At 39.3% G+C, this 12449-nt stretch overlaps 1 protein-coding gene across 49 annotated transcripts in view; it reads right to left on the bottom strand.

Annotated features, from left to right (window-relative positions):
- Positions 1-12449, bottom strand: part of RIMS2 (regulating synaptic membrane exocytosis 2) — a 445399-nt gene that overhangs the window by 245208 nt on the left and 187742 nt on the right. For all 49 annotated transcript variants that reach the window (XM_040696415.2, XM_025148070.3, XM_046937976.1 and 46 more), the window contains one exon: positions 3445-4370. In XM_040696415.2, coding sequence (XP_040552349.1) covers positions 3445-4370 — 926 coding nt within the window. The remainder of the gene's footprint in view (positions 1-3444; positions 4371-12449) is intronic.

Here is a 12449-nt window from a genome sequence, read left to right as displayed (position 1 = left end):
CAAACTGCTGTCTCAAAACCAATGTCAGGACCTTGTAGAAGCTCAGATGTAGCTCACTGAACAGCTGCTCTTGGCGCTCAGGCTCAAACTGCTCCTCACAGCTGAACAGTTGTTAATATTTGAGGGCCTGTGAAAAGATACACACTCCATAAAGAAAGTGATGGAGAACAAATTATTCTCTCCTTTTAAAGAACTCTTAATGATCTGTACATCAGAGATCTCATTCTGACACTGCCATCCTTTGTGACTCCAATGCCAAACGTTTTGTGGTTGGCACTTTCTCTCTGGCCAAAGAGAGTGTGTGTGGCTAAGAAGGGCTCTGGGAAATCCTCACGGCTGCGAAGGTCAGTAGGGCAGAAACAGAGTGATCTTAGGGGGGAGAGGCCCACTCTTATGGGAGTAGGTGTTTAAAATAATTAACTGCCATCATTTTCAGTTAAGAAAGTAATGTATTGCAATATAAGGGAGACTGATGGGTTGGGGTTTTTTGGGTGATATTCAAGAAGAAATCACTTGCTTATATGGACTGTGTGTGTAGGCTGCTTAACAGGGTAACAAAAACGATGAAAACAAGGACTTTGCAGGCCTATCTAAAGCAATTATGAAATCTTCCTCCTAGCAGACCTCTCCTTCCCACACCTAGCAGAAGCCACAGCTTCCCAAATCCACTCACATAAACACTTTTCTGGTGCTTCTGCATCAGAATGAGGAGTGGGAGAGACACATGGATGGGGCTGAGGTTGCTGTCTGACGCCATGAGCAGGGCTGAAGCTGGGCCTGGCTCTTGGTACAGCTATGACTGCTGGGCCAGCTGCTGCTCAGTGCGTGGCCACTGCCTCTATCACTTCAGCAAGGCCAGAAATAGTCTGGAAGCAGGCACAGTCAGAAGCAGCCAGACCTTTTCCTCAACTCATGCAATTGCTTTTTTCCTCTGTAGAAACAGGGCTGTTCTCCACACTGGTTGAAGTCACAGGCCACTACTGGACCATGCTGATACAGCTGTGCTCTAACATGAAAACTGCATTTGGTAATGCATTCAAGATCAGCAAAATATAAAACAAGGCATTTTTCCCGTAATTTTTTTTAACTTTTTTCACTCATTTTGCAAATACATGCTCAATTTAGCTCCATTCACTGCCTAAGAAATCAACACAGATATGACATTAACAATTGTTATCAATAATGACGTGTTTTCTTTCATAGTTAAAACACAAAATTATCTAAAGTGAAACCTCTAATTTAAGCCAGATCCTTATGACAATAGAGAATCTAACATTTTTGTAGGGTATGATTTATATATCTGTTTTGTATGTTATGCAAACACATACGAAGGTTGCTCTGAAAGTAATGCCTCTGTCATTATGTTGTCCCACAACATCAGAGGTGGATGTTGGTGGTATGGCAATAGAGGTTGAACCTTCACACCAATATTTTGTTACGCTTTGTTTCTGTGTGACAAATGGCAGCAGAGGGGGTGGTATGACATGGAAGTGTGTATTATTCATAGAATCACTGAATGACTTGAGTAGGAAGGGACCTTAAAGCCCATGCAGTTCTGACTCCCCTGCTGTAGGCAGGGCTGTGACCCACCAGATCAGGCTGTCCAGGGCCCCATCCAATCTGGCCATGAATGCCTCCAGGGATGGAGCATCCACAGCTTCTCTCGGCAGCCTGTGCCAGCGCCTCACCACCCTCTGAGTAAAGAATTTTTTCCTGACATCTAACCTCAATTTCCTCCCTTTTAGTTTAAAGCCATATATGAAGCAAAGTTGTGTAATTGAATTTCACCATGTGGAGAAAAAGGCACCCACTGACATTCATCATCATTTGCTGAAATTTTATGGAGACCAAACAGTGGATGTGAGCACAGGGAGGCATTGAGTGGCGTGTTTCAGGAGAGGAAACAGTGACATGATAGACAAGCCATGTTCCAGATGGCCATGCAGATTTTTACAAGCATGGCATACGGGCTCTTGTTAATCTCTGGTGACAATGGTGGTGACTATGTTAAAAAAATATATTGTTTTGTAGCTGAGAATTGTCCTCTATCACACAGTGTTATTGTGCTCTTTGCAACTGTTGGAGTTTACGTGAAAGTAAATAGGAGGCATTAGTTTCAAAGCAACATATCTAATATATTGTTTGTATTATTTTGTATACTGTGTTTCCTATGGCCAATTTCATGAAATAACACTCTGTTACTATTCCACGTGGATGAATCTACTCTCCTCAAGGTTGCTATAAAGAATAAAATTGTGAATAACCCGAAGTTCGGAGCTTTCCTTGTCATAGGAAGATAAATTGTGTTGGGATTTAATCACAGCTTTTTGATGAAGTGCATATAACTCTCTATTTGAACTCTGGGCCAAACTTCCTTCCATTCTAAACTATCTTCCTCTTTTTTTATCAGACCATGGTTGCTGCTATTAACACATGAAAATTCAGAGTAATTTCCCTAGCTCCAATAACTTCTTTACTACAGAATTGATTTGATATTAACCTTAATATCAAATAGTGAATTTTCTAATCCAACCCACAATAGCAGATGAACTCTGAAAGGTTCTTTTCTCTCCCCATTCATATCATGAGCATTGCTATTAAGAGGCACAAACTATTCATGAGAATTAGTAAAGATGCACGGGAATCATTTCAATTGAAAGCAAGTTTATAATTGTCATATTTTAGACCAAGAGGATACACGAAGGTAAGTGAATTAATATTGACTTGATTCAATTCAAACTGATAGTCTACTCTGCTTTCATATTTAAATCACACATTATTGGATTGGTAGGAAATCATTTCAATTAATCCCACATTTTCTTTCTGACAGGGAAGTAACGCCTACATCACAAATTCCAAAATGCATTAAAACCCAAAGGCACCATAGGCCTACAGCAAAAAAGGAATCTCCACTGATACAAATCAACTCAGTCACTTCCAATTTCTTTAAAAATTACACTTTTTTTTTTTTTTTTTTTGAGGATCAGATGCTCTTTAACCTACAGCAGCCAACGTGAAACTAGCATAACTAGAGCAAATGATGCAGAGCTTAATGTAAGAGAAATGTGGTCATGTGCCCACATTTAATCCAGATCAAACTTGCACTGGTGTGATTCAGGAGTACACAAATCTGGTATTAATGGACGTGAAACCATGGCCCTATATGACAGCTCAGCTTTTGATACTGTATTGATGTAACTAACAGATTTTTCAGTGGGCAAGTATTTTCCTTAAATATATCCAAATACTTCTAGTAGCTGAGATGTTCTTTTCCATGTAAATAAAAAATAAGAAAAACTCAACTCCATCACAACAAACTTAAGTCATATACAAAGGGCTGTAAATGTGTGTTTACAACCAATTCTAATGTAAAATAACCATAACGGTCTGGAACTTGAACCTCATTCCATATATGTAGAACTAGTAAAAAATTAGAAATCTTACCTTTTTCACTAACACTTTCACTTTCAATCTCCACGTCATCACAACTTGTGTACTCTGGAGTAGATGCCAATTCTTCTTCTGAGCTACTTAATGAAACCTGGCGCATTTTACCTCCTTTTTTTGTTTTATGGGGCTTTGGTGGTGGAGGTCTGACAGATTCAGACTGGTCTGAGCTGAGTGAATCATTCCGTAACATGGTCTCCATCTTTTCACGTTTCGTTTTCCGTACGGCAGAATTGGGATCCAAATGGTGTTGTTTCCTTAATGAATCAGAGCGCCTCATGTCCGGTCTTTCCAGAGGAATTGGACTCCTCCTAGGTGTAGGAGGGCTATGATTTGTGGTCCTCTGACGATTGGGACTTGGTCCCTGAGCCTCTCGAGTTCTTTCCATAGAGTATGAACGCTGATTTTCCATGGCAGCTCTGCGCTCAGACACCGATCTTTGCCTTGACGGCCGTTCCATCCTCAGCATAGATATCCGGGAATCTTCCAACTCAGTATTTGCCAATGAGACATCACTGTGTCTCCGTTCATGACGTGCTCGGGACACTTCAGCATGGATACGCATTTGTTCCTCATATGGCTGTGGCTTGACCGGATAACGAGCCAAATTAGGATCACTTCTGTATCGTGCCTGATATTCCTCTTCTCTCCTCTGCCTTTCATATTCCTCCCTGTTCTGTGCATCCTCCTCTTCTACCGGATACTCCTTGGAACGCCTGCGACTCCTCCTGTTGGAATCTCTATAATCACCCAGTTCAGGCTCTTCGTATAACTGAGGGCCACGCTGTGACCGCCTATCGGAATAATCTGATGGTGACCTGGGCATCGCACTGTCTGATGTAGCATACTGTGAATATTCGTCTCTCTCTTCCCTTTGGTCGTATCTTCTGTTCTGTTCTCTTGATATTGATGGGCTTCTTTTCCTAAACAATCATGACAAGAAATAAGAAGAAGAATTATGTCAATATTTCCTGTAGCACAGATATACATTTAATGTCAACTAAATGATACAAAGATTAGCTGATGGGGATAAATTCCATTCACTGCATTTCTTCATGAATGCGCTCACACAATTCCTGTACTAAAATAAAGACCACATGTTCATAGCGTATAGCTAAAATAAAAAACAGCTTTATAGGAGAAATGTTTATACATCATAAAATATAGAATACAAATACTTACATGATTTTACAGTCATAACTGCTTTACAAGTACCAAGATTCTATAAGCTTTTGTACTCTTTTTTACAGTGATACAATTTGACCATACAATTCTGTTTCATAGGATTGTATAGTCATGACAGAAATTAAGGCTAAATGTATCACTACATTAGTTTGATCTTTTAGCATCCATTATCGCTTAAAAACATACATTTCACTTCCCACAAAACTATGATGTGTGCCAAGGGAAGAAAAGAGGATAAAAATCCAGTGGCAGCAGCTACTTAGGAAAGATCCTCAAACTCCCACCTGACTTGACAGAAAAAGCCATCCCATCCCTACTTCACCTGTATCACTTTTTGCCACAGACCACATCTAGCCATGGACAACTTCTGAGGATTCCAAGGAAAACAAAACAAAACGAAAGAATTATCAACAGATATTCTTTCCTGATCACTGACAAACATTTGACTGAAGCACACAATTTTATTATAAGCAATATCTTAACAGGGAATCTGCCTTAAATATATAAAAAATTTTACATACACTCCATTCAATATAGCATTGTTTGCTATTTGAATAGAATGGATCGATTAAATAAGGAAGAGCGATTCATAAGACAAACAGACTGGGACTTCAAACTGTGCCTTAATTAATCCTAAAAGGACGATGAGTGTTCAAAATACTACTACCAGATGTGTCCAGCTTGGGACTCAGCACCCCAGATTCAGATGAAGGAGTTACCTGTGGGAAACTGGAGCAAAGATTATTATCATGTTATCAGCTATTTGCTCTTAGATTTTCTTCTATCTTGCAATTAAGAACCCTCACAAATGTACACTGATCCTGATCGCAGGCAGTGACATGGGGATCCTGCCCAGTGTTAAGGGTAGGGAAAGAACAGCAAATACATAGCCTGCTGTTGCCACAGCTGTCCTAGAATTGAAAGGCTCCAACTTAGTGAAGGGGAGAAGGAAAAGCCGGCCCTTGTGGTGCCCAGGAAGGCATGCAGAAAAGGCTCTGCCTAGGTACTAGGAGAGAAAACGCTCTTCTCACAGCCAAGAAGGAAAGACTGTCTCAGGTCATCAAGGGAAAACCGTAGCTGTATGAGAGGAGTGTGCAGTGGGTGACTGGCCAATTGGCATCCTGTCTTAGGTACCATACAGTGTCATTAAAGTATGTGTGAAAGATTTGGACCCAGTCCAGATCAGTAAACATTAAAGAACTTAAGCCTTATAAAGGCATCTGCAAGTGAGGAAACTAATTCAGTCTTGCAAAAGTGCAACTCCTGAAGGTGAAGGATGACAAGTACTATAAGCATCATTTGGATGCCTATTTGCTTACTGTGAAGTTAAGATGTCCTAACTGTCTTAATAAATTGTCATGTTTAGTACTAGCACAAATCACAACCTCTGCACATTTAAGAAAAGCTCTATGGCTTCTGCTACTGGGGAGTCAAGCTGAATTGTTCTCATATGACATAAACAGAGTTTCCCAAGTCTAAAACCAGAACAGCCAATAGGAACAGACAAGCAGGACAACACAACTGCCAGCATCATAGAGCTTGCAAAGACATGTAAGTTTTTATTAAAACAAGAGATTAGAGGTAGAAACTTAGTTTAAGGAAGATATATGTCCTTCCGTTAATCAGTTTTCAGTTGATGAAAAATACACCACTTCCCAAATTAAGATATTTCAACTGCAAATTACAGATACTGCTGAAAGTTTCTTCCATGCTTGTAACGAAAATGTGCTTAGCTTCTCCTCAATTCCATTCTCCACATTTACAAAATCTTTCATCTCCATACAAATCCAATTGGAGTAGATGGCACTCAGTCAATATGGGATCATCCACATAGATTTCACTGCAAGATTGAAACAATATGCATGTGTTGTATCTATACATACTCTGCTTTTAATATTAATGCTGTAGATAGTGAGCTTGTTGTATGCGTGGAGTTGATGTATTTGCAGCCACAGATTTTTGCAAGCATTTGATCCTCAAAGACATGAAAACAACCTCAGAAGCATGGTTTAGAAGTTCATAATGAACTGTGTAACATACAAAACCACACACAATCCAATTTGACAAATCTAATGTATGAGTATACAAAGTCTACATGCTATTCAGGATGAAATATATGCATACGTATACTTATAGCAGTATAAATAACAGTATAGTTAGAATTAGTTTGGCTCCACTTGAGAGATTATGTATATACGCACACACATACATATACATATACATGACTACGCTGTCCTCCTAACAATGCAAAGAGTAGAGGACAAACCTCCGGAAATACTGCTGCTTAAATGTCACGGGAGGAGTGACTAAAGGTGAAAAAGATGGGACTTCTGCACGAATAAAAACACTGATTGTACACTTCCTGCTTACACCAATGCACTTCTATCACAAAAACATATACTTTTTGGAACTGTTACAAGACTTCTAGAAAATTTACTTTTTTGCCCTAGCATGAACTACGTTAATGAGAGGAGGACGTGCCAACAGAGCTCTGTGTTTTTATATCTCTTACACAAACGTTTTCCAACCACTTACCACAAACAGTCATTACCTTTCCTTGCTTTCGTTGCCAAGACATGAATATAGAAAACAACTGTGGCTGATAGCAATGTAAAGACAAACTGAGCCTTCAATCTACTCCAAACCTTTCATGGAAGAAACAGCATTACACAGGTGATCTGCGTGAGACAACTACTGGGCCAACAGAGGAAAAAGGACCTTCTGAAAATGCAACTTTGATCCAGAGCGAGCACCCTGACGTGTAGTCACCTGTAATTCAGGTGTCTGAAGTCATTTCTGTAGTCACTACTGTAGTTCCTGGTAAATCCTACTGTAATTCCTGGCCTATACTGACTGGGACAAACATTCTTTCTTTCTAATTAATTTACTACCTCCTGAAGAGATTTAACTTCACTACCAGTATCAAATGCCAGCAGATGCAATCCCATCCAACAGAAACAAATTAGCAGTATCCATGCACCGCTGGGCCAGAATCTTGATGGCAAGAGAGGGTTCGTGCTGCCCCACAGCCCCCGCGCCACAGGGCACTGCAGCTTGCAGTTGCTTTACTGCTCACACAGCCCCCCTGTACCATTAGCACTCTTTTTCATTTTAAAAATACCTGCAGTGAACACAGCTGTGCAATGCACGTGTACATTTGTAACGGTGTTATTAAATCATGGCAGGAGGCACAGACCTCACAAAAACTTACGGTCAGTGACTGCTATTAAAAATCTGCTGTTATTTTTAGATCACACTAATTCTCACTCACCTTCACCAGCCTCTGTCTAATCCATTTCTCACCGTTAACTACCGCTAAGATACCTCAAACAAAGGCATTCCACACCTCAGAGAGTGACTGCGCATACACCTGGACAGCCCAGCACACGGCACCCAGCACAGCCTGGCCCCACCACCCACCATGCACCCCTTGTCAGCAGGACTGCCCCATATCTCAACAAGTCACAGCACCTCAAGGCCACTGAAACCACTGCCCCTTTGAATCAATAATAAAACAAAACCCCTATTATGATCAGAAAAACCTAGAAGCTACACATCTCTCTTTCTCAGGCACACTTTATAAAAGTTCACTTTTCAGATACAAAAACTGAAACTCATTTTCTCCTACTTATCACTAATGATCATCATCATTTATTACCGCACATGACATTTAGGCTTAGAACATATCTTTCTTAACCTTACGCTGGTGGAAACCTCATTTGTACTGCACTACAAATGTCACTACAGAAAAGCAAGTAGCTTCACTGTAACCTGACATGCTCATGCAGTTAAATTATTCAATCAATCCCTCCCATGCTACAGCAACATTATAAGTACTTAAAATATAGCATAGAAGAATGTAGCACTGCTTTGCTTCATGGCCCTGATTTCAGTAACAAAACAAAATAGCCTAAAAATCTTTGATAGCCATTTGTATTCTTCTTTGAAAAACCACCCTTCTGCTTTGTTTGGGGGGGGGGGGAAACCACTCAAAAGTACCAAGGAAAAGGCAATATGAAAAGGCAAGTTTTTCCATCAGATTCCAAAAACACAGTAAAAGGTAGGTCTCACATCTTTCTGACTACTAAACTTGTTCTCAGGCCCAAAGAAGACATACATGAACTGAAGAAAACTTTCAAGAAAATATCCTTCCAAAGACATGTTCAAACATACGGGCTCCTAAACTCACCTTGGACTTACCTAGGCTCAACTACAAAATTAGTAAGGGCTTAGTGGCCCAAGCCACCATCAGCTACTTCTAAGACCTACTTTTTACTCACCAAACAATACGCTAACATGGTCTCTATTCCCTGTAAGTTAGGAAGGAGTAAAGGTGACTGGAAATTTAAGAATGAAGGTATTTGTCCTGCACATATTGTAATCTACAACTCTTTTCAAAATGTGCCGCTTTTAACACATGAAATAATAACACACAGTAGGTAAAAATTCGCATTTCCAACTGATATAGGTTGGTTTACTTAGCAATAGGAATTAGTACATTAGTTTAAGAACCCATATTTTAGTTCAGCAAAAGGAATCCATAAGTGATAGTTCTAAAACTTTCTATTTCAGCTTTAGTGGGTGAACAGTCTTGTTCTTCCTCAATAATTTTGCACTGGGGACATAAGAGAATACGCTTATCTTCTGCCTCAAATATTTTGCCTCATGAGAAGTACTGGAGTCACAATAGAATGCTTTTATCTTAACGTGCAAGGACATTTTCCTCGGGTTCCATGTACATTGTTTTTAAAAAGTGGCTCGCTATGGCCTAATAAGCAATGGAAAACTTCCAAACTGGGGAAAAGCTAATTAAAGTGAGTCAAAGGTTTCAGTGATGAAGCTGATGGTGAAAAAAAGGGGAAGAAGTAGGTGGGCACTTCACCACCCTAAATACCACTGAGCATGCCCAAAGGGACATTAGGACATATCTACGGGACCTTGAAAAAGAGTGAATATGTATGCCAAAGTACTGCATATGTATGTCTTAACTGTATAAATGTAGAACCTGAACTCTGAGAGGGTGTGCTTGCCTGTCAATCGTGAAGAATAAAGGAATGCCACTTTCTAATACCACATTGGAGTTAGAGAGTTTTCTTCCTGGATTTCCGATGACACAACTGGAACTGTTAGAAAAGCCACGCAAGAGACAGGGCCTCTTCTCAGAGACCTCATCAAACACAGCAAGCTCAGCTTTGTCTCTAAATTCCTAGACTGCTCCTGTTAGGAAAAGAGCACTTGCGATCACATAATAATAGTCCTAAACTTCTGTAGCTTCAAGCATTCTATTCAACGGACAGCCAGGCACTTATTTCAGAACAGCGACAGGAAGCACATAAAGCACTGCCATGTCACCTCACAAAAAAATTCCTAGGCTGCTAGAAGGTGAGTTGAGCACACCGCTGACCTTGGCATGGAAACTCCTGAGCATGCAGGAAAACTCCCTGTGCCCAAGTAAGATCCACCTGCCATTCCCAGGGGCAAATCTGTTCTTCCAATGCCAGGTCCTCTTCTGAAAGGATTTCCCCAGACTTCCTTTGTTCTGCTGAGGAATCTGCAAAATGTTTCCCTACTTTGGAAATGTTCATAGGAGAATAGCTGGTATTGATTCAACTTCTTTTCTCACTCTCAGCTTCTGAATTTCTAGTTCTGGTTTTGCTGAGTCACACTGTGCATTAGAAATCATTCTGCATACCCTCCAAGACCAGCTATGGCTGCAGCTTAATAAAAAACAGCTTTTTCTGACTTCTAAGCAGTTCCTATTTCTACCAAGATCACTTTCTGCAGTTCTTCTATACTGTCTAGTTTTAAGCTACGTTGATCTTCTGATCTGTCTCTTCTCTTTCCTTAAGATATGCAACCAATGAACAACTTCCAAGTTAAATCGTTTAAACAGCCTACTCTGATAAAAAAGAAAGGTATTTATTGTGTTTCTTGACCAACATACTTTTAAACAAGCTGCCCTCAAGTACACTTAACACTCAGATGTCTAAGCAATTCATTAAGTAATGTTTGTCTGAGACATTACTTCATCTCTCATTTCAGCCATGCCTTACAAATTCGGCTTTATAGCAATCGTATTTTGAACCACTAAAGTACCTTCCAGCAAAGCATCTCCAAGCAATAATGAATTACATTTACAATGATGACTATAAAATTTACTGAAGCGTGAGAGTAACACTGCAGATGTTGATCTCTATTAGATTTTATCAGAAAACATAAGTTCACTGACTGCAGGCTGGTATCGAAGGGATGAAAGGAATCTGTGGTAACAACATCATTAACATAATGAAATTCACTACCGATAACATCTTTGCTTTAAACTTGACGTGACTGCACAGACACATAAAACAGTACAATTACTGCAGAAGCACATATTTGCTATACGAGCAATTCAGCACAAAAATCAGCATTGCAACTTGGAAGGGCTAATTTCCGTTTGTTGTGAATAGGATTTTAATGGGAAAAAAAAGAGGAATCACAGAACACAACTAGCAATTGTAAATATCCCTTGCTAATCTACAGATATTTAAGTAACAAGGTTATTTCACAGCTGTTTATTACATCGAGAACATCATGGGGAGGAAAATGGGACTACCAGTAGAAACATGTTTGTTCTCCTTTATCATGACTGAGTTTTTCAGCAGCACTTACATCATATGATTGGATTTTAGAGCAATAAAATAACAGCACTTGTTAAAAAACAACTTAAACAACTGCACAACTTACTGTTCGTTCAGCTATGCTCAGGAACGCTTTCCTTTTACAAACAGGTAAAATGTCGGGAGATTTTTCCTTACTTTACTTTTGAACATTTTTGAAATCAGTATTTTACTAATGATCTCCAGTGAATGCATTCATAGGAAATGTGTCGCCTATTTTCTGTAAGATCTTTTTGTTAAAAAAGCAAATTATAAAAACAATGCTCGGTGGGTTAAATCTCTCTCTAGAATAATTGGTCAGAATATACATTCTAGTGATGTGTGTCAGTACTGACACCAAAGAAATAACATCCCAAAGGGTGGAATCAATTAACAGCTGTCATACAGCAGGATTCAAATGAATTTAAAACCTGAGGTGTTAAAAGGATAGTAGGTCACATAAATACTAAAGTAGAAGAATGAGTTACTACCATATGGAACTGTTACAAAAATGGGCTTAAAAGAATATAAAATACAAGTAAACCCCAAAATGCCACATATGCTATCTTTATGAGAAGAAATCTAACTTTGCAAGAAATATTTCTAAACCACAGATAATATAATCCGATTTAGAATACCAACTTAAAATGTAAGACGTTGTTAAAGATACCATTCTCACATATCTGAAGCATAATTGTTTTTCAGTACCTTCAATGAGCATTTTTTGATAAAAATAAAAAATATTTCCCTAATCATCCCCAAGAACAAGAAATGCTGAGCTATCTACATCATTTTCACACAGCACATTCAGCACCTTTCTTCCCTGCTTTACCTTTTGATCAGCCACTGCACATCTGGGAAGGATGAAGCCTCGGGTTCATAAGAATACATCAATTTCTGTCCTGGCTAGGTCTTTCATTTAATCCTCTGGGTTCAGCAAAATCATAAAAAAAGTCTCTTAATTTTGAGACACCTCTTTAGAAATATACTTACAAACCCTTCCCTCCCTCCAAAATGCAATTACAAAATATAAGGCATCTGGGAAAAAAAAATCTAGCATATGAAACAGCAATTCAAGTTAGAGAGCTGACCCAATGGGAAGCTATTGGGAGCATGAGAGGAGTGTTATAGTTTAATGCTGTTAGCATGTGCTGTATATAGCTGGAGGTCAAGTAAGAA

Source organism: Gallus gallus, chromosome 2 (genome assembly GCF_016699485.2).
Source record: "Gallus gallus isolate bGalGal1 chromosome 2, bGalGal1.mat.broiler.GRCg7b, whole genome shotgun sequence".
Lineage (NCBI taxonomy): Eukaryota > Metazoa > Chordata > Aves > Galliformes > Phasianidae > Gallus > Gallus gallus.
The sequence above is the reverse complement of the archived record's forward strand: the minus strand, read 5'-3'. Positions and strand labels throughout refer to the sequence as shown.